At 32.7% G+C, this 22,561-nt stretch overlaps 3 protein-coding genes across 4 annotated transcripts; 1 reads left to right on the forward strand and 2 right to left on the reverse strand.

The window, feature by feature from the left end:
• Positions 1-4,309: 4,309 nt before the first annotated feature.
• LOC129317218 (uncharacterized) lies at positions 4,310-6,144 on the forward strand. Its single transcript, XM_054961586.1, has 4 exons — positions 4,310-5,333; positions 5,411-5,497; positions 5,798-5,908; positions 5,993-6,144. The coding sequence occupies exons 1-4, from the start codon at positions 4,310-4,312 to the stop codon at positions 6,142-6,144; spliced, it is 1,374 nt and encodes a 457-aa protein (XP_054817561.1).
• Positions 6,145-7,174: 1,030 nt separating this feature from the next.
• Positions 7,175-8,033, reverse strand: LOC129319085 (glycine-rich protein 5-like). The gene has a single exon (XM_054964128.1). The coding sequence runs from the start codon at positions 7,973-7,975 to the stop codon at positions 7,478-7,480; it is 498 nt and encodes a 165-aa protein (XP_054820103.1). The 5' UTR covers positions 7,976-8,033; the 3' UTR covers positions 7,175-7,477.
• A 4,764-nt stretch (positions 8,034-12,797) lies between these two features.
• On the reverse strand, positions 12,798-21,162 carry LOC129317687 (uncharacterized). Of its 2 annotated transcripts, none has more exons than XM_054962040.1 (14): positions 20,807-21,162; positions 20,530-20,606; positions 19,751-19,951; positions 19,291-19,418; positions 18,748-18,935; positions 18,223-18,401; positions 17,175-17,519; positions 17,032-17,096; positions 15,616-15,664; positions 15,345-15,501; positions 15,067-15,151; positions 14,901-14,970; positions 14,293-14,433; positions 12,798-13,413 (listed from the first exon to the last, which is right to left on the reverse strand). In XM_054962040.1, the coding sequence occupies exons 1-14, from the start codon at positions 20,901-20,903 to the stop codon at positions 13,156-13,158; spliced, it is 2,040 nt and encodes a 679-aa protein (XP_054818015.1). In that variant the 5' UTR covers positions 20,904-21,162; the 3' UTR covers positions 12,798-13,155. The 2 variants fall into 2 exon arrangements, 1 of the variants encoding a protein (XP_054818015.1); XR_008595021.1 differs by having other exon boundaries at positions 13,276-13,413; positions 14,293-14,423.
• Positions 21,163-22,561: the final 1,399 nt, after the last annotated feature.

The following is a 22,561-nucleotide window of genomic DNA, read 5'->3' on the forward strand; positions in this document are numbered from 1 at the left end:
AAAAAAAATCCTAAAAAATCAATAAATTCAAGTTAGATATCAAGTATCAAACTCTAAAAATTTATAAGTTTATCTCTCAATTTTGCAACTACATTGTGACGAATTTGCAAATTTTTTTTATATTTTAACATAATAGAAGAATAAAAAATTATTTTTTCTGTTAAAATTTAAAATATAAATTGTAAATTTTTTACAATAAAGTTATAAATTTAAGAGATTGAATTATAAATTTTTTAAATTTAATATTTAAAAACCAACTTAAATTAATTGATTTGATATTTCTTTGTCATTGTCCCATTCCAATATGCATCAAGACTTCAAGACGCATTGCCCTTCCCTCAGAATTTGAAGATTAATGGTCACGGGTCCTACCCCACCTCCTCTCTCTTTCAGTCTTTCTCTTCTCACATGGCCTATATCCAGAACATATTCCCTCGTGTCCTTATCATCAAGAGTTTTCAATTACTTTACTAAAAATGAAGTAATGATAGTTTAGTCATTAAATATGCTTTAAAATGAAAAGAATTTCAATTTCACCTTATTAAAAATAATAAGAAAGAAAGATACAAAATACAATGAACCATAAAATCAAGTTTACAATAGGAGTAAAATTAAAAATATTAATAAATAACTCTCAATATATTTTATATTAAAGATCAAATAACCACTTCGAAAATGTCCTAGGATAAAAATTGGCGGGAGTATGCGATAAAACACATGGCATGGTGGGGTTAAATTTGAATTTGGAGGAGTTATGAATGTATCTGTATGTATAACTAATCTATCTAATACTTCTTCTAATTTTATTTATAAGATAGAGTTAGAATATTTTTTTAATCTTATTTATAAATCACATTATTAATTTTTTATTATTGATTTTCCCTTTTACTCTCCATCTGGGGCAAGAAAGTATATCGTTAGATAAGGTTGAGAACTTATTAAATTTTTACATAAGGTCAATAAGTTTTCAAATTTTTTTTAATTTTAATAAAATATGTTAAAAGTAACTTATCAATGAGATTATAGAAGTACTCATTACATCTAATATATAAGCTTTTTAGAATATAAGGATCATTTTTATCAATCATTTTGCATAAAAAGCATAATCTGTTAATTACTTTATTCTTATTTTACTTTTCTCGTAATTTTTTATGAGTAGGGTAAGAGATTGCATATGAGAGATAATTATTTTATAAGTGATACATTTAATAACGATATAATGAGAATCTCATTCCTTTTAAAATAATATAAATAATTTAACTATATTTTCACCTTATAATAAAGTACTTTCTCATTTTAAAAATATAAAATATTTTTAATTAAATTACACCCCAATAAAATAATTAATTATCTTGTAATTAATACAATCTTTTCATATTTACTTTTAAAAAAGGTGTTTTGTTTTCAAATAAATAAAAAGTGACTTATTTATTAGAGACACTTTTAATAAAATCACATTAATTATTTTAAATTTTATATTTTTAAATAGAGGAGTAATTAGAAGGGACTAACACATGAGGGGGAGTATTTTTTTTAATTATATATCTGCAATAGTTTCTCTAATTAAAGAAGCACAATAGCTTGTAGATATTTGTGGGCCACATTTTTTAAAAAAGAAATTTTAAAATGAAAATAGAGAAAGAGGAGGGCCGGATATTAAATGGCATTTGTTTGTTTGTTTGACTAAATTCTGGACCAACTAATTCGTATTTATTGACATGACAGGCATGAAACAGCCTGTGTTCATTCCTCTTCCTTTAGCTTCTGTTAATATCCTTTTTTTTTTAATTAACGTCACTCTCTGATAATTATAAGCCTTATATATATATATATATATATATATTATAACTTCCTATCTTCCTTCAAAGAACCAAAAAAAGAAAAACCTTCCAATCTCTCCTTCTCTTGTAGAGTGTCACGTTGTGAGGAATTGATGATGACAAAAATATGTGCCAGTATTCATGATGAATCATGAAGTTTATTATACTGCACGCTTTAAAAATTCACATAAAGACGATGGAATTGACATTGACGAAATTAATGTTGCCGACATGCATGTACTTTAACAATGTTAAATTGTTAATCCCTTTACTAATGTGTTAGCATGTTTTTACCATGTCAACAAAGGGGTTAGTAGAGTTATTAGAAATTCTTATATGAATTCAGAGTATTATATTATGCATGGTATTAAAAACCGAACCGGATCGGTCCGACCGGTGACCTGGCAATCCAAAGACCAGTCCAGTCCGATTCATATGGCCAAAGTGGCCTCATGTAACCCGGGTTAACTCGAGTGACTCGAAATTAACTCGGGTAAAACTGCACAACCCCCCATTTTCGGCTGGTTGGGCGGTTATTATTTTTTAAAGAAACTAATCCCCAAAACGACGTCATTTTGGGGGTCATCCTATTAAAAAAAATTAAAAAAAGAAATCAGACGCGGAGACGCCCTAAGTCTGTGCCACACTGCCTCTACATCTCAATCTCGCGGCGAAGCCATAGCTGATAGGAATTCGAAGGTCGAACGCATTTCACATTGTCTCAGTTCGAAGTTCGTCAGTTTGCCCTCGTCTCATCTCATCTCTGGCTGAATCTGGATGCTAAACCCTTGAGTGACCCAAATCAGCCCTAACCTTTCGCAAGAATACCCAGGATGTTCATCAGCTTCTTTGCTTGCCTCTGTCTCTATCTGATTTTCTCTTCATCCATTGATATGGCATTGCAGTTTGTGTTCGGATCCACCTCCTTCGGTCTATGAGAAGCCATCTCTGCTAATACTCAGGTAATTATAACCTTTTTCTACGACAAAATCTCTTGCGATTTGCTGGTTTTCTCAATAAATGAGCTACGGATTTTGGATGCAATCACCAAATTCTGATGTTTGTTGTTTGAATTTATTTCACATAACACGGATTTGTGTTGAATGATTTTCTCTTAGCTCTTTTAAATTTCAAGTTCAACTAAATTTTCCCTTCTATAGGTCTTTATTTTCTTTGTCATTTTAATGTTTACATAATTGCAACTGCTTAAAATATATATAGTATTCCTTTAGTAGCATTCTATTGCAGATGTTTGCCATCAACACATGTCTGTTTCGATAAAATTGGTTCCCCCTTCCCTTTTCCAGCTGTCTTCTTTAGCTCTCTGGATCTTGCAAAAAGACAGTAGTTAGAAGTTGCAATCAATGTGATTCAGTATACATACATACAAAATAGCTGTTGATTACATATATGCATTCCTTAGGAAGATATGCATAGAGCATAGTGGAAAAGGGAAGGGGTATGCTGAGTATATGATCACTAAACTAATTTTGCTTTTTTTTTTTAGAGTTGTGCCTTTAGAGAGAGTGGTCAATCAATAAACATTTTTGTATGTATGCTGATTTGCTCTGGTTGTTGAAAATTAATTCGAGCTTTATGTTGCTCTTATTTGTGTACTATATTCTAGATTTCTAGCTGCTATGATTGCTCCGACTGCTCTGGTTTTTTTTGCATTGGATGTTTATTTATGTTGAAATTATCATAGCTTGCAGATTAAAGTTATAATATGGATATTGGAAGTAATTCTAGTAGTGATGGAACTGAGAATCATACCCGAATCCCACCCTTACTAGCCATAATGACTCCACATTTGGAACCCCATCAGTTCGTGAGAAAAAAGATCCTGCATGGGCACATGTTGCTTTAAGAAAAGAGGGTAATAAAAATGTGTATACATGTCTTTATTGTGCATTGAGTTATAAAGGAGGTGGAATAAATAGATTGAAGCATCATCTTACTGGTATAAGTGAAAATGTAGTTTCTTGTAGTAAAGTTCCTTTTGATGTTCGTTATCAGATGCAAGAATCATTAAAAAGTAGGAAAAAGAGAAAGCTTGTTGATGTACAAGCAGACATGGAGGAACATGTGTCTAATGCTAATGAACCCAATACACCCGCTCCATCTAAGTCAATTCCTAAGAGTAGTGCCAGTAAAAAAAACCTCCTACTATGCCAGTTGAAAATTATTTTGCCTCTAGGACAACTTCAGGTTCCCAACCAGGCATTAAGAGTGCATTTGTAACTAAAGAAGCACAACACAGTGCAAAAATGGCCATTGCTGAATGGGCTATCATCAATTGCATTTCATTTAATGTATTAGATTGCCCATTCTTTCAAAAAGCTGTAGATGCTATTACTTCAATTGGGTCGGGGTTTAAGGGTCCTACTGCTTATGAATTTAGAGTTAACTTGTTGAATGATTGGAAAAAAGAATATCAGCTACTTATTGAGAGTCATCGATCTAAATAGAAAACTTATGGATGTACACTCATGGCTGATGTTTGGACAGATGTGAGGCAACGAACTTTGATAAATTTTCTTGTCTATTCTACACATGGCATAGTATTTGTGAAATTTGTTGATACTTCTAATTTAGTGAAAGATACCAAGATTTTATTCTCATTATTTTCTGAAGTGATTGAGCGGGTTGGTCCCAAAAATATTGTATATGTGATGACTGATAATACTACTAATTATGTAGCTTGTGGCAAGTTGATTAAAGAGAAATATAAAAGTATTTATTGGTCACCTTGTGCTGCTCATTGCTTGAATCTTACTTTGAAAGACATTGCAAGTATGTCTCATGTGTCACAACTTGCAACAAAAGCATCAAAAATCACTGTGTTTGTTTATAATCATATGGTCTTCCTATCATGGCTCAAGAAAAGAAAGGGTTGGAAAGAAATTGTGCGTCCTAGTGTGACAAGGTTTGCTACAACATTTATCATATTGCATAGCATATATATGCACAAGCATGACTTACAAGCTTTAATCACTGATAAGCATTTTGTGGATCACAAATTATTAAGGACCAAAGCTGGAATAATTGCTAGTGTCATCATATTAGATAATCAGTTTTCGAATGAATGTCTTGAAGTTGTGAAGATTGTGTCTCCTCTTATAAAGTTGTTGAGAATTGTTGATTCAGATGAGAAGCCTTCTTTGCCTTATGTTTATGAAGGCATGCAAAGGGCAAAAAAAGCAATTAAGGCAGTCTTCACTAATAAGAAAGACCAATACAAGCCTTACATAGATATAATCCAAGCCCGATGGGATAAGCACTTGAAGACTAATCTTCATGCAGCAGCATATTTGTTGAACCCTGCCTTCTTGTATGATGATGACTTTGTTCACAAAAGAAGGTTAATGGATGCTATGCTTTCAGTGTTTAAGTCAACTGAAAATGAAGATGTTGATTATATTGTGATAATGAAACAGTTGAGCTTGTATCGTGATCGTAAAGAATCTTTTGATAAAGCTTCATGTCATAGAGCAGCACAGAAGCTAGACCCTTGTAAGTGTTAATATTTAACATGATCATTGTAATTTTATTTATCATATAACATATAACTAATTGTCTTTTATTTACAGATGAATGGTGGTCGTTTTATGGAAGTTCTGTTCCAGAGTTGCAAAATCTTGCAATGCGTATTCTTAGTCAAACTTCTTCCTCTTCTGGTTGTGAGAGAAATTGGAGCTTGTTTGAATGCATCCATACCAAAAGAAGAAATAGATTAAAACATCAAAGATTAAATGATTTAGTCTTTACAAACTACAATCTACGATTGAAGAATAGGTAATAAAAATAAAAGTTATGAATGTTTTTAATAAATAAAAATTTTATTACTATCTCATGGTAGATATATACTTATATTTGATTGTTTTGATCTCATTAAAAGAGCCAATTGAAGAAAAAGACAAGTTTTGATCCAATTGATTATGAATCTATTGATAAATTGGACTTTTGGATTGCTGAAGAGGAACAAGAGCCAGCTCCAGAGTTTGATGCTGATGATGTCACTAATTTAGAAAGTGCTATGCATAATGAGAATGTTGTAGCTTCATCAACTTCTGAGAGAAATAATGAAGGTTCATACTTACTAACATGTCTATATTGCATAATATATAATAATTTTTTACACAATGATTAATGTTAATTTTTGTCATCAATAGGTGAAGAAGATATGAATATTTCAGAGCATTCACATTTAAATGATAATGTTGGAAGTGGTTCTGATTTCTCTCAATCATCTCCTAATGTTTCAATCCTTACTTTCAGAGATTTGAATGAAATTAATAAGGATTTTGGTGTTGATTATTATTAGCTTTAGACTTTTTGATGATTAAAGGATTGTAAGGATGAATATTTTAAATGTTGTGTTTTTAATGATGTTTTAATGATTATCTTAGACTTGTATGTGATATTATATAAGATATTAAATCTTAAAGAATTTATTTTATTTAAATCATATTATTTTATTATATTCGGTTTGAATCCGGGTTAACCTGTGGTTGAACCCCTGACCCCCAATCTTAACCGATTCAATAGCCAGTTCGATTTTCAGTACCTTGATATTATGTCATTCATGATTTGTCTAATAAAAACATGTGCTGTGTTAATATCAATTCAATCAAATAAAAGTATATATATTATTATTTTTAATGACTTTATTTTTTTGAATTTCTTTTCATGCCTTTTCTCTTTTCATCATCATTCATAATAGAATAAATTTATATTTACAATTATCTTATATGTCATGTTTTGTTTGGATAGATCATGAATGATATAGTGCATCAAGTTCGTCTAATAATTTCCCATAGAGTTATAGCTAGCCAGTGCTAGCTCATGGTTTTTATGTGTATTTTTAAAATTATAAGGACTAATATTACAAATTGATCGAATTAAAAGAAACGGAAAGGGAATAATGAATATAAAGTATAGGAACTAAAAACAATATTTAATCAAAGTATGGTGACATGTTGTTGTATTTTCTAAAAAATTATTTGTACACATATTAAAAAAGAACAATTGATGTATAATCGTGTGGTAGAAATACAATAGAAATAACAATATATCAACGGAATTTACAAAAGTAAACATAAACATGGTTTGATTATCTTTTGTTGCCACTTCCCAAGCTTGGGCTAAATTTAATTTAATTTAAGTAATAATAAAGTAGACTATTTTATTCAAAATCTGCAGTAATATAATTATTCTGGGCCAAATAGTTTATCTGTGCAGTGCTGAACCATAAAGGGAAATAATTATTATATTGATCAGGAGAAGAGGAAGCAGTTACAACTTAAAACATTAGACATTAATCAGTCCTAGAAATTAACCAAGCAAGATCGCAGTTTTTGCTTCGAAAGAAGTATATTTCTTGATTTGAAATATCATTTTCGATTAAATAAATCTAGGATTAGAATCCTTTTAGGAGGCTTACAATTAACGTATTCGCACTTTTTTCTTGTTACAATAAGAAGTGACAACAAACATACAACAGACATGCATGGACACATTACACGTACGCAAACGTTAAAAAAAAAAAAATTATAATGAAGCACAAGAATATATAGATAGCTTTTCGTTTTCATTTTTGGCCACGCACAAGACGAATGCAGCTTTATATCAATCCTCTTGTTCTCGTAGTCTGGTTTTCAAGGCAATCCGCCACCAAGCCCTCCTCCAGCTCCGGCTCCACCACCAAATCCTCCCCCGGCTCCACCGCCAAGCCCGCCGCCTCCTCCAAAACCTCCACCACCGCCACCTCCAGCTCCCCCACCAAGCCCACCGCCTGCACCTGCACCACCCCCGAATCCAGACCCTCCTCCGAACCCGGCTCCACCGCCGACTCCGCCACCTCCACCACCACCAAACCCACCACCACCTCCACCACCAAGTCCGCCACCAGCTCCCCCACCTGCACCAGCACCTCCTCCAAATCCAGCTCCTGCACCGCCACCTACACCTCCGCCGCCACCAAAACCACCGCCACCTCCTCCACCTAGACCACCACCACCATGGTGAAACAAGTTCTTCTGATCCTCAAACGAGCCATTGTCATTGGTCCCAGCGAGCTTCCTCGCAGCGTGGGAGGATGAAACAAGAGCACCAGCAAGAAACAGAAGAAGAAGAAGAAGCTTATTAGAAGCCATTTGAGAAAGATGGGTAGTGTATGTTGATGGATGATGAAGATGGCGAGAGAGTGGAAGGTATTTATACAGAAATGGCGAAGAAGATAAGTAGGGTTGATGAATGCCTTAAATGGATTCATCTTCTTAACTATGTAACGCGTTGATCAAATTAAATGCCTCCAACTGTCTCTTTTGAAAAAGCAATCGAGACAACCCAACCTGCTACACTGTCTCTGGACCCATGCACCTTTGAAAACTATGGATATATATACATACGTACTGTCATATATATATATATATATAGATAGAAAGCACAACGCAAAAACGTGCATGCAGTATATTTATTTGATTTAAGTTTAACTGAAGATATAGATTGGATCGGTTTTTATTACAAGAGGGCTCACATATATGGAATGTGTGTGCTAAGTGATTATTCAATTTACGAAGAATATGTTAGTAGTTGGCACTAATAGAGAAGATTATAGCTACTGAAGCAAGAGATTCTGAGTTTAAGTTCATATGAATGTAAAAAATAGAAACCTCCAGTTATTTTGAATTGGTAGGGTGAAAATGTGATGTAAAAACTTATAAAATATAAATCATATATGGATGAGAAAGTTTTGCACCACGTTCCCGCCAAAACGCGGCTATGTTATTTGGGGAAAATGACAAATATTTTTTTAATGGAAAAACAGCAAATACCTGTAAAAAAAAAATCATCAAGAACTCAAAGCTTAATAAGTATTTATGAATTGAAGGGGAAAGATTGATTCTTATTCTGTGGGGAAAGGGGGAGATTACTTAATGAGCCTACATTTCTGTTTGTGTACTCTGTGTTAGGGTTCCTGAAATTTAATGTTTGGTTTGGACAAGAGAATAACTATCAAGTCCCAAAAAATAAATTAATAACAGTTAGATTTTTAATAAAATTTTGGATTAGGAACTTCTAATGTACTTTTCTCTAGCGCATTTTAATTTGTAATGCTTCACATTCCCAACTTCATTTTTTTTGTAGATTATTAATTTTTGTGTAAATAAAAAACATTTTGATATCTTAAAATCTCCACCTTCCCAACATTTAGAATCTTTAAAATATCAAAATATCTCTTATTTTATATAAAAACTAATGATTCAAAGAAAAAAAATTGAGAAAGGATGGCATTACAAAGGACATTTTAAAAAAAAAGCATGTTATAGGTCAGCATCATTTCAAATAATTGCAAATTAAATTCAAAAATTTCAAGTACAAATAAAATATTTAAGTTATAAATATATAACTGTCATATTGCAATTGAAATGCCCCTTTGTAACTGTTTAAATTAATACTTGTAACTCATTATATTGTTGAAATTTTTTTATCAAAAACTTAATTATTGTTAATTTAATCTTTTAAGATTACCGTGATACTCTCTCACTTATCTCCGCGGAGTAAAGAGTGCCAGGTGGGTTTGAACTCTGAACATGCCTGTGCCGGTGGATTTTTAAGTTTATGGTCCCGCTTCATCAATGTCAACATATAGCCACCTATATCATTATGTACGTATTCAACAGATATGGACGTAATTTATAAAGAGAGAAGGCTAAGATTAAAGAGTAGGTTTCCTACGCTCCAATTATTGAGCTTGAGAACGTAATAACCGCTGTAATTTTATTTTTCTTCCTTTTTTCCAAAAGTGCAGGGTATTATAATGGATAAATAAGTAAATTGGTCTCTAAATTATAAATCTAAAAATGTTTAAAATTCTAAACTCATCTTTTATGAAACGTTCTTTTTTAACTTTTGAGAACAATGTAATTTAAATTTTATAAATAATAAAAGTTAACTTTCATAATACAATAACTGAAAAAGATATAAGACTAAAAAATTACATTAAATGATTCAAAAATTATAAATAAGGATCCAAAAAATTACAGAAAAAGATCAAGAAAAATTTGTTTGTTTTTTTCTGTAATTTTTGAAGTCTTTTTTTATTATTGATCAATTAACAATTAAAGTTAACTTTTATTAATGATAAAAGTTAGATTGCATCATTTTCAAAAGTTGAAGGAGAATATTACACACACAAAAAAAACTTAGGGTCCCACATACTTCTAGACCTATAATTTAGGGATCAATTTATTTATTTACCCTATTACAATTATGCTCCACATGAAGGAGAGCTTTACTTTCGTTTTGAAAATACTAATTGATCTTCTACCAAAAAACAAGCAATTGATCATGTTTCTATGCGTTAAATTGTACTGAACGTTTCATATTTGAAATTGATCATTTAAAAAAATTATAGTTATATTGATAATCTCTATCATTATTTAGTTTTTTTTATTTTATGACAAGTAATATTTCGATGATAATGATTTTTTTTATTTTATCAATACGTTATACAAAAAATAAAATGAATTGAACTGTTATTTTTCTATTTATTGATTATTGATGTGAGTGTTAATTATTTTTATTTTAAATAACTAATATAGTTTTTTAAAAGTTCTATATGATTTAATATTTAAAACTCTATATTTTGGTGCAAGTGTAAAGGGTTCAAATTTTTTTTTATTGTAGATAAATTCATTTAGTTTTGAATATGCAAATAAGCATTATAAACTTTTTTCTTTGCAATGTCTAAATTCAAATTATCAGATTAGATTTAAGATATTAGTCAGCTCAAACGAGAATAACTTTTTAAATTACATTTTTCGCATTAATATACACTTGAATTCAAGATTTTTATGTTTAAGTGGTTATATATAGTGTCCCGAACTCGGATTCGATACATGCGGCAACTATAGGTATCCATTACATGTGCACACATGTCATCATCCTCTATGCTATAAATTAAATAGTCAATGGCTTTAAGAAGTTTGATGCAAACGTAGGCACAAAACACTAAATCTCCTCTCTTAAACAGCATCCCATATATACAAGGCCACTCTGTTTGCAGGCATTCCTCTAATCTCACTCACGCCACTATAGATCTCTTCTACCTTCACTTCTAAGTTTGAATACACAGAACAGGGACTCACGTGATGCTTCATCCTATATTACTCTTGTCCATCTGTCCTTGAATCCACCACATTTTGAACGAAATTCACTCTCTTCTTCTGCCCCTTCTTCCTCTCTACTTCAAAACCTAGTATTTATATCAGAGGAATAAAGTAAAGAGCGAATCTTTCAAATTGATTGAGTGTAAATGCAAGTGAAGCAGATGAGGTTATGCTCACAAGAGGGCAAGATCACAGGATTAGAGAGGAAGAGTGAGGGGTGTGAAGAAGAGGAGGGAGAGATTTCTGGAGACACATAGCAATGAGGATGACGGTGTCAGAGAGATCCATGGAGGTGGCGAAGACCACCCCCTGAGATCTCGTCACTGAAGAAGACATGTTCAAAAGGGAAGAAGAGAAGTTGTAGGTGAATGTGGTGGGGTGTTTCATGCATACGGTTGCATCAAACTTCTAAGAGCCATTGATTTAATTGATAGCATAAGATAATGACAAGTGTGCACGCATACTAGGTGCTTGAAGTTGCTCCACATATTGAATCCAAATCTGTATAGCCCTTGCCCTTCTATGGGACCAATGCATGTTTATGAAGCTATATATAAACTAGGGATAATACAACTTTTTAGTTCTTAAACTTTTTTCAATTATTGATTTAATTCTTAAATTTTAATCCAATACAATTCAATCTTTATAATTTATTGAGTTAAAAACTTATAGGGATTGAATGATACCACATCAAAAAATATAAGGAATGAATTATTTTAAATTAAAAAATTATTGAATTGTTTCAAAATCAAAATTCAGGAATTGAATCAATAATTGAGAATAAATTCAAAGACAAAAAAAATTATATTTTCACAATAAACTATTTAGTTACATGAAAAAGGTTTTCTTTTTCTTTTTAAAACTAAGATTTACATTAAGATTTTTTTTATTTGCATTAATATTTAATTCCTTAAATTGTAACGCATTTAATTCATACGTAAATAACATCATAACAATTAATCATTATGTTGACGAGATGCTTTTAAAAGTCATGAACGTTGTCTATCCATAATTAGTCTTGCAATTACTACATCAATTATGTATGCATCTCTGTTTTGGTGAACAATTATGTATCCATCTCTACTATATATACTAGGTGCTCTTTGAATTAAATGTTAATTAATTCTTCAATTGTTATCTCATCCTTTTTATCATATTGAAAACCCTAATTATTGCATGAAACTAAAAGCTCCGTACACCTTTTAAAGTTATGTGTGTAATTCTAAGTTAACGGACTTTGCCTGAATGTGAATTAAATTGTACTAACATACTTACTAGCTACGTACCTCATGCACAGAAAACACCAAATTTAACGATCGCGCTTTGCTTCTAACTTTATTATTATTTCTTGGGCAAAAATTTGCTTCTAACTTTATTTGTAGACTGAGGCAGAAAGGATTGGTAATACACTAAAGATATTGTTAAGTGGGGGTAAAAAATTAAACTGGATGAAAATAATTATAATTAAAGGTTCTCCTTGTGATTCTTTTTTCCCCTAACTTCCTTACTACATATTTTTCAAGTCTGTAAAACAAAATAACATATATAGTAGAAAATTAATTTAATGACTATGTTTGGGGCGGATTCTTAGAGAATGGAAAGAGAGACGCAAATTCTCTGACCACACAGTTTCACATGATGAAATTCCATCCCTCTTCCATTCTATCGCCGTAACTTCAAAATACTAATTGCGCATTTTTCAGTTTGCCTTTTTATCATTTCATCATTGTGCATACAAACTGAAACCACCTTCTAATTTAATAAATTGGTTAATAAATTGAGAACATTATTCTTTGACCAAAAATTGATAAAAATATTTCAACTGTAATTCTTACAAATTACAAATACCGTATTTGTTGACAAAGACAACTAACATGTAATTTAGTTGATAGTTGCCTGGCAACAACAAATATCAGCTTACAAGCTATTGAATGTTCAGCTTCCTGTGATAAAGCAAGAATTCCTTGCAATTTGTTATAACCATTTTCACCTTTTGAGGGGGGGGGGGGGGGGGAACTAATTACAGTTATCTTCTAGGCGAAAAAAAGAACCGAAAAATTTAACATGGATCAGCAGGACGAATCTCTGAGAAACTTGATCTAGAGAGCCGTCCAATCGCTTTCAAGAGAGGGAGGGGTCTCAGCAGCGCGTGTGCCTTCAGGCTATAGCTTCTTTGAAAATAAAGACGTTTTACTGTCAAAGAAATTTGAAAATGATTGTCGAATTGCGTTCTCTTCATTGCTTATCTTATTTTTTGAGATTGGCCTTCTTAAAAACTTTTCTTTGCCACCAAACTTAACGCTAAGCCTCTTAAACCGATCCTTGAGGTCACCGGCAGTGCTAGCTGGTTCTTTGACCTGCTTCATCACCCTCAGTGCTTCCTCAGGATTCAGTAACATTGCCTCCACGGATTCATATACCTGTAACAGCAATTGGAACGTTAAATATTCTTCTGATAAAATCAAAAAAACAAATATTCAACAATTCCTCAGATAACCTTTGGCCATAAGAAAATGTCCATATAATCAGTATTTTTCGCGGTTCATATATCAGCGAATCATTTTACATCCCCGTGTACTCTCATAGGGGGAGCCATCTTCAATAGGACGACTCAGAGACACGGAAAATCAAACAATCCTGGAAGGTAGGGTCGGTCATAGGGAACGTTCTTCGAATGTTTGTTACGAAGTTATTTCTAATTAAAAAAGGGAGAATTACAATCCGGTTTCAAATAAGAAAATTAATAATTTTTTCAGTCCATTTACAAGTCAAACTTCTATATTTACATGTTAAACTTCAATATTTACAAGTGAACAGGGCATGGAAGTAATTAATTTTTTTAAACGGGAACCTATAAGTAATTCTCCCTAAAAACAAAAAATCCAAAGTAGAAGAATCAATTAATCCAAGGCTGATTTGTAAAAGAATTCCACGTCATGTATTTGTTTGAAAACTCGTAGCAAAAAATCTAAAATTGCAGCTTAGTTTGTCCATCATTTTTCCATCCTTATAGGTGAAGCTATCTTCAACAGAATGAGTCTCAGACCAAGCTTAATCAAGAAGTCCTTAGGACGTAGAGTTGATTAGAGCTAACTGTGAAAATCCTAAACAATTTTGATTGATCCAAGAGTTTCTGTTTTCCCAGACTACCCCACATATAACATTGACTTGAAAAATTTAATGAAAAAAATAAAATTTTACTTCATTTAGGAGCAAACCAGTTCTAGTAACAGCACAAAAGATTAAGGAAGCAACTACTAAAACTCCATAAATTAGAAACTTAGTCCGCTAGCGCAAACCTGGCAAAGGTCATCAATTTTCTCATTCCAATCGTTGCCTTGACAGGTGACTAGAATGTAGTCCTTGCAGTCGGAGAACACCTTTGAGAAGTCACTGTTTCCTGATAGGACAGGTTCAGCAATGGCAAATCCTAAACCAAGCTGTAGTTAATACAAAATCTTCGGATTAGTCATAACTATAAAACATACAATGGCGTATACTGTATATGAGCAGAAATTTTTATTGCAGCCTTTCACTGAAATCCAGTCCACTTTTTAAAAGAAAAACATCTGGGAGAACTTTAATCCGGATGATATATCTGATTGCAGGATCATTTATGTAGGAAAGGCTTTTGTTTACCAGTTCCATGCAGTTAAAGCTCGATGGACATTTTGTGAACAGATGTGCAAACATGCCCCATTGACATACCAGTCTTACTGTTCTAAGTTCTAGCTTTAAAGCTCACATGCATGCCAAAATAACCACATACTCTCTCCTTCAATGCTACAACCGGATATTAGGGTAAATGTGTTTAACTCTTAATTAGCACCCTCATCAGCCTAAGCCTACAAATGTACAAATCTGGCATCGGATTTGTGAGTTGGGAAAAAAAAAACAAATAACTCACCAGGGAAATAAACAGTTGTTCAAAAAGCTCAGAAGGCTGGATATCCTCAAAAGCATTCAGGATGCCCTCCCTACAAATTAATGTCAAAAGCCATTTAAATGAGATGAGTTAAAGAAAAAAAAATTGTTAGTAATACCAAGTTTGGTTATCTAATATTTAAACTCACACTGCCAAATCCTCATCAAATAGAGGTGCCTGTTTAACAGCTGGCACTGGTTTAGCTGCTTCCCACAATTCACGCCACAAATTACCTGCCATTAACATCTAATGAAGTTCAGAGAAGGTTTATGAAATGACAGGAGTATAAAGTAACCGTAATTGCTAATGCCTTTTGTATAAAGCCAAGATAGATTATCTTAACAGATGCTAAAGGTCCATTGAAATAAACAATAGACCACGAAATTGTGTTGCAGAAATTAAATGATGGGGCAAACTATACTACACCTTCTTTTTGCATCCGCAGACTTAGAGAACCTCTGTTAGACAATGAGTCACTACTATCCAAACATTCTTGAGCCTCCGCACTTGGCTCCCTTTCTTTCCAATCAGGAGGAGAATACCATCTCACAAAATCTTCCATAATACAGCCCGGATTTGCGGCCTAAAAAATGATATTAAGTAGAACTTACTCAGATAGGATATTCAACACATTCAAAATAGTTACGAGCATTCAGAGTATTGGCAAGAAAAAGTCCTATTCAAGGGCGAACTTGACCTTGAAAGCCTGCATATCAGAGAGGAGTTGAGAACATGCAGCACCAACACTGACCACAAAACAATAGAAAAAATGTCAAGCACTGCCAAATTGATACCAATCACGAGAAGAAAAGCTATTGCATCATAACTACAATGAAATCTAAGTTAGCATTTGTTTACTAGTCAAACGAGCTCAAAATGAAACTTGTCCATATTTTAAGAGACAGCACATGATCATTGATAAATTATAAAATAACATTTTCATGCCAAAAATTTGTCAATATGATCTGTTGATGAACTACTCCCAGCAGTTCATTTCTTACAACCAACAGAAAAACATACAAAAGTGGACATCTACTGGTTGAGATTTTGGTTTTATTGCTTAAAATATAAGGCAAACATAAACAAGCCAAATTCCTTCACGAGACTTCTTGATCATATCATTCTGTGTCCATAATAACTGATTTTTGTTGCTTTTGTAAGGTTACAAAAATAAGGGAGTTTTGAGATGCATTAAACATTAGGGAACAAAAAAGAAAGGACAACACAATCAATATTGGAAAAGAAATATTTGGAGCTAGCTCCTTCTAAAGCATGCAAACTAGATCCCTTTAAATCCTAATGCACTAGACATCACCATCAAAGAATGCTACATCACAGAAGACAGAATAAATGCATAAATTCTATGCATTCAATCCAATTGCATATTCTAAATTAGCCTACTCTCAAATTATTATAAACTAAAAATTTCAAGTCACATTTACTAAACCACAACAGCTGACTGATCTATAAAAACATCATCATACGATTACGATTCACCACTCGATCAAGAGAACATAATGCAACTTTGTAATGCTTTTCTCAATCATGGAGGGAGATTTATATATATATATGTCAAGCTTACAGCAAAAAGAGGGATAAACATAAAGAATCATATGATACCAAACATCATCAACATTTGAGGAAATTTCTATCCATTTTGAGCCAAGTCTTCTTATAAGGAAAGGGTAATGATGAAGTCATTCTAAGAAAAGTCTTATGGCCCAATAAATGAATATACAAATACAGAGCGAGAGAGAGAGAGAGAGAGAGAGAGAGAACTCAGTTAACAGTTACTGAATAATTAATTTATTTGTAGTTAAATAGACAGTGCCGACCAATTACTGCCTCCAAACAAAGCAAACAAAAATTTCATCAAATAGACAATAAATAACTCCCAGCCATTAGTTCAACCCGAAAGCAAGATGAATTTGCATATTTATCAGAAAATGTGTGTGACTTACATCAGTGGATGGAGCTGAACAACTAAGGGGGTTGTTCCCAATTATATATACATACACAGAAATACGAACATATAGATAAGTAAAATAAACAAAAATAACTTTAGATCTCAAGTTAACTAACAGATTAAATGTATCTCAAATATTGGACAGACCTTCTTGTCTGCAGCAGAAACTCCTCTGTTTCTTCAATCAGATCTTCTGTAAGCAGGGGTCCTTCCTACATGTAAAAGTCTCAGGAATCTCAGTAATAGGAGCAAGTTTAAGTAGTACTGTTCTGAACATGTAGTGATCAAACCTGGGTAACAGGAGAATAAACAGGCTCGCCAGTTTCCAACAATACCAGATCTCCAGCAGGACACTCAGCGCCAAGTCGAGCAACAAACTGCCCAGTACTTAATCTAGCATACTGGTCTGGACTTGAAGTAATGCTCTCACTATAACCAACTAACTCATCAATATTTGAACCAGCTTTTAGTAACACACAGTCCATAGATTCAGTGGCAGTAACACGGTGCCTTTTCCGGGAGATACAACAATTTATTACTTGTAGTTGTTGATGTAGGAGGCATGACTTCAAATCTGGAATCTCATTCAAGGGGACTCTAGGTAAATATTGCTCCTCAGACCAAAGTTTTCTCAGCTGCATAAGTTACATATCACATAAATATATATCAAAACATTCTTTTTCATTCGGAAATAAATAAGGAATTTCAGGTAGAAAGCTGGTAGCATAACTGCATCCTATTTCAATTCAAGTCAAAAATTCTCAACCAGGTCCAGAAGTTCCTATAGGAAACCTTTCTTTCATTTTCACGGACAAGGAGGTATATATAAAAACAAAAGGTAAACAACAAAACAAGTTAAATAACATTGAAAAGTTTTAGAAGGAAGTCTCAGATGCCCACAATATATTTTATATCCTCACTTCTTTAGTACCAGGAAGGAAGGAAAGAAGGAAGGAAGGAAGGGAATAGATGGAAGCAAACTTTATTAGACCTAAGTCAAACGGGTAATAAGTTTAGCAAATCACAAGAAAAATACTACTCCCTTCCATAGGATACTCCAACCCAACCGTTATCTATGACCAGTTTTTTAACAGGAAATTAATTATATTGCTCAGAATGGCATCATGTGGTCTTGCATGAAGATGCTTATCTGCTTGAGATGATGGGTTCCATTATAAGGTATTTTTGTAAAGCCTCAAAGGAACATGTACTTAATGCAAAATCCAACAGCTTACAAATAAGAGAAAATGACCAAGAGGGTAAACTAAATCTTCAGTCCTAGATTGATATCAATTTTTCATAAAAAAATAGGAAATGAGCAATTTTAGTTAAACATACTTCAACAACAACTTTGCACCAAAACAGAGCCATTTCTCGAAGGTTCTTAAAGTTTCCAATGACTTCAGCAAGCTTGACAATGAGGCTTTCAGGAGGAGCACCATGAATATCTCTTGGAAAGGATGATACGTCAGTTTCCTCAGAACCATAGCTGATCTTCCTTTCAAAAAATCCCCCCTCTGCAAATAACTTGCAAGAATTACAATAGAAGCGAAAGATCATACAGGACAATGCATTAAAAAAAATGACATATACTGGTAGTTCTGCTTAGTAATTAGCCTACCCAAGGATATCACTGGTGCCTAGTGGTTAATTGAGCTGTCTTCGCTAAGATCTTTCTATGTTGGCCCCTTGCCTACCCCTTTTGGATCCTAAGCATTCCATTGGCACCCTTACCAGTATTCATGGACTTGGAGTAGACTATTTTTACTACCATCTTTTGTTTATCAAACAAATATATAAATAAGAGAGAGTATATCACTGGTGTAATTTTATCATCAGCAAGGAACCTTAAAATTCACATGCCTGGATCAAATAGAGAATTAATCAAACAAAGAACTTTCTCATCATCACTGAAGTTGAGTCTGTCCTCCTTTTCACGCAAAACTAATGCCTTCACTGCAGAGAGCCTTAAGCCTGCCCTATCATGAACAGGTGAAGAACCTCCTCTTGAAGCTATAAAATCTTTCATTGACTTTGTTTTGCCTCCAGCCCTGGACAAAAGGTCCAAATATTTAAGAGGATAGGCTAGTTGCATCATATTCTGAAAACCCTCATGAATGACTAAAACAAACCTCCTAAAACTTTATGCTACTATTGGTTTAGCATTTATGATATGATAAATAACAATTGAATACAATTTATTGCAGGATACCACGAAGGATGCATCTGGCTATTGAAAATTCCAAACACAAAAGGACCATTCAATTGAATAAAAAAATTCCAACAAAACCCTCATCCCACTTAGAAAAGGAATGCAATAATAAAGAACCTTTCAATGGTTTATAGAGAAAGAAGCAGCAAAATGAGGAAAGGTAGGCAAAAGAATTGCAAACAAGTGTAACTTACTCAACAGCTATAGCCAGTTGCTTCAGCACAGATGATGGAGGAATGGAATCTTTAATAGCAAATGGTGGACAAAAGGGATCTTTAGTGGCAGCTATTAAGCTTTCAACTGAGGGAACTGCTTCTGAAACCTTAAGAAATTGTTTTATCGTAAATCAGTAAAGAAATGCATTTGTGTAACAATGAATGAGAAATTGTCAATAACTTATCAATCCTTTTGCTGGAAGACTTCTCAAGCATTCAACCTTGAGATTAACAACTAGTTTAATAAAAACCACGCTGCATTGATATTCAGTTGTATCTTCTTATTAGTCAAAGTAGAGGGCACAATGCCACTATCTGAGACAATATGTTGAATATATCATGTTCATAGTCAGTGTACATAATAAGATTTTCCTAATATATCAATTGCACACAGTAGGAAGACAAAATACTTGAACTAGAATGTTTCAAACCTTCTTACCTTGGCCTCGGGATCATATTTCTTATTGATGACGTCCAAATTTTCTTCATAAAATGGAACAGTCAGGGCTACGCCCCTGAGTTTATCCGTCTCTTCAATTTCTTTTCTCCCTATTCGAATGTTCTTAATCCTATCTTGCAAATCCTGCTTTATTCCTATATACGCAGGCCTCCACTTCAGATGCCTCAATTCACTGTGAATCTGCAGCATCCCAGGAAAAAAATTTAGGAAGTAATGAGCTTCCATTTTTGGATCTATGCTATTTAGTTAGAATCGATACATAACAATGACACAAAAGATAATTAACAAATAAACTTGTAATGGGTTTGTCGAAGCCAAGAGGCATTTCAGAGTTCAGAGTATACTTTTCTTCTCTTGTAAAGTTACAAGCATAGGCAAATGGGAGATTTTAAGCCAAAAGAAAAAAAGAAAAATTGCAAATAATCACGAACAAAATTCAGAAGTTTTCTTCATGCTTCGTGTGGATGCCGAGTTAATTTTCAGAGGGCAACCATAGCAGAAGACAGTGAGTTAAGGATTAAAATTTAAAATAAAAAACAGCTTATTATAATCACAAATTGAACTGCGACACATCGAAGCTCGATTAGCTAATCTAGTTTTTTTTCCCCCTTATAGTTTTCTTCAGTGAAAACCTAACAAAACTATAAAAAAAAAATTATGAAACAAATAGTTATACTTTTAGCTGGTAATCAAAATACAGTCATCAGAAGCGAATAAGTTGACGCCAGAGGAACCACAATCACTCCGATTGCCATTACCTTTGACTCGCCGTCGTTCTGAGTAGAATAATCTCCTGGATTCCTAGTCAATGCATCGGGCGATTCTTTGTCAGGACCTTCAGTGATGAACAATTGCGTTAATACATAATGCACATTCAAATAAAAAAATCCAAATTCCATTAAGAACAAAAACACAAACATTACACATGTACATGCCAAACAAAATATGATCTGAATTCATATTAGACGGAGCATGAAACACATGCACAAAACATGAGAAATCATGGAAATAGAAAAGAGCATGTGGCAGAAGAACCTCGCTCGGATTTCAAGTCCACAAGAACCTGCTCCGCTTTCGCAGCCGCAGAATGGAAAGCTGACTTTGCTTTAGAGACAAAGGAGAGCTCCACCATTTTCCTATGCTTGTGATGCGCAGGAAAAAAGCAGGCTCGGATGTTCTCTCTGTCAAGAGTACAGTAAGACTAGTAGGAAATGAAATGTAATAAAAGGAGCGAGAGACCATAGCTAATGGACGGCGCTGTGCTGTATTTGTAGCGTGACAGCAAAGAACGCGTCAGAGAAGAGGAAGACGACGACCGAGTAATACTGACGGTGCTAACGATGGAGAAATTCGTCAGAAAGGGAAACTGGGCGGAGATCAAATCCACCATACTGCGCGCTTCGGTTAAAGTTTGAACGCGACGACGATTTCTTCTGTATTTTTTTTTTTTGGGCCAACTCTTCTGTATTTTTTTTTTGTTTAATCTCGTCATTTATTAATTTATTTATTTATATTGCTGTCACATTTGAGTGTGTTAATGGTAATATATACTCTATCAAAAATATAAAACTTTTTTTAAAGTAAGGTGTTCAAAAATGTAAAGTGAGTTTTTTTAATGTTAAAAAATATAAATTATTTTTAATTATTAAAGGTGTAATTATTTCTTTTATTTTAAAAATATTTTTATTTATTTTAAAATGAAATACCCTATTTTAATATTTTGACAAATTTTAAAGATCCTGTGTTCAAAAAAGTTAAAATATCCAGCTCAAATTTCCAAGGATTATTAGGATAGAAATCAGTCAAATCGCAAAATTTAACAACGGGCACAATGGATCTTCAGCTATATAAGGGATATAAACTTTGAATTATTATTTTCAAAAATGATAACTCCACCAAAAGCAAGAGGGAACACGTTTCCTGTATTTCATTCTGTTCTTGAGTTCTGACAAAGTAAATACGAAATAGTACTAACAAATACTTTTAAGTGATGAATACATTTTTGTGTTATTCAAATACATAAGTATTTAATAATGACTGAATTTTGAATTTAAAAGTAGAGAAATTAATTATATAAATAATAGATTTAAGAATATTTTGTTCAAAATGAATATAATTTTGTCATATTATTACAATTGAGCAATCAGCAAGGGGAAAAGGGGAGAGACTGTGCATTCCAGATTATTTTAGTTATTTAAAAGATTAAGACTGTGCATTCCAGATTGTCAACAATAAAGATTATCTCTTCCATATTATTGAAAATTGTAAAGAAAATATTTTATTTATTTAAAAAATGTATTGAATTCACATAAACCTGTCAATTAGAGTCGAATCTATCGAGCCAGCCCTTTTAAATCCAAAAATAATTAAGACCAAACCGTTATTTTGAAAGAAAAAAATGATAATTCGAGCTTAAAAGGGTCAACCCCAAGCCCTTTCAAGCCCTTTTATTATTTTTTAAAAAAATTATAATATAAAAAATAAAAAATTAAATATGCAACTCAAAGAAATAAACATATTAAATGTACTCATCCATTCCTCATTCATTTATTAAGATTTGGCTGATAATGTTAGCCAAGTCTAATTTTTATTGGTATTAATTTTGATGTTATTATTTGATGTTAAACCTAAATGTTTAAATTTTCTTTATTGTTGTGGTGTAAATTGATTTAAATTTATTTTCTTAAACTTAATTTTATGTATAATGAATTTTTTTATGATTATAAATATATTTTTTATAATTTTAAATTAAAAAATAAAAAAATAGGACCAGCCCTTAGCCTTAAGAAT

This window comes from Prosopis cineraria, unplaced genomic scaffold (genome assembly GCF_029017545.1).
Source record: "Prosopis cineraria cultivar Desert tree isolate PC_DT_omini unplaced genomic scaffold, ASM2901754v1 PC8, whole genome shotgun sequence".
NCBI lineage: Eukaryota > Viridiplantae > Streptophyta > Magnoliopsida > Fabales > Fabaceae > Prosopis > Prosopis cineraria.

Excerpts from the sequence above, each read along its gene's own strand:
- LOC129317218 (XM_054961586.1), top strand. The coding sequence starts at position 4,310 with ATGGCTGATGTTTGGACAGATGTGAGGCAACGAACTTTGATAAATTTT. Across the intron at positions 5,334-5,410 it reads AGCACAGAAGCTAGACCCTT|ATGAATGGTGGTCGTTTTAT; the intron begins GTAAGTGTTAAT and ends TTTTATTTACAG. Across the intron at positions 5,909-5,992 it reads TTCTGAGAGAAATAATGAAG|GTGAAGAAGATATGAATATT; the intron begins GTTCATACTTAC and ends TGTCATCAATAG.
- LOC129319085 (XM_054964128.1), bottom strand. The coding sequence starts at position 7,975 with ATGGCTTCTAATAAGCTTCTTCTTCTTCTTCTGTTTCTTGCTGGTGCT.
- LOC129317687 (XM_054962040.1), bottom strand. The coding sequence starts at position 20,903 with ATGGTGGAGCTCTCCTTTGTCTCTAAAGCAAAGTCAGCTTTCCATTCT. Across the intron at positions 17,097-17,174 it reads TTTATTCTCCTGTTACCCAG|GAAGGACCCCTGCTTACAGA; the intron begins GTTTGATCACTA and ends TTTTACATGTAG. Across the intron at positions 13,414-14,292 it reads AAATTGATGACCTTTGCCAG|GTATATGAATCCGTGGAGGC; the intron begins GTTTGCGCTAGC and ends TTGCTGTTACAG.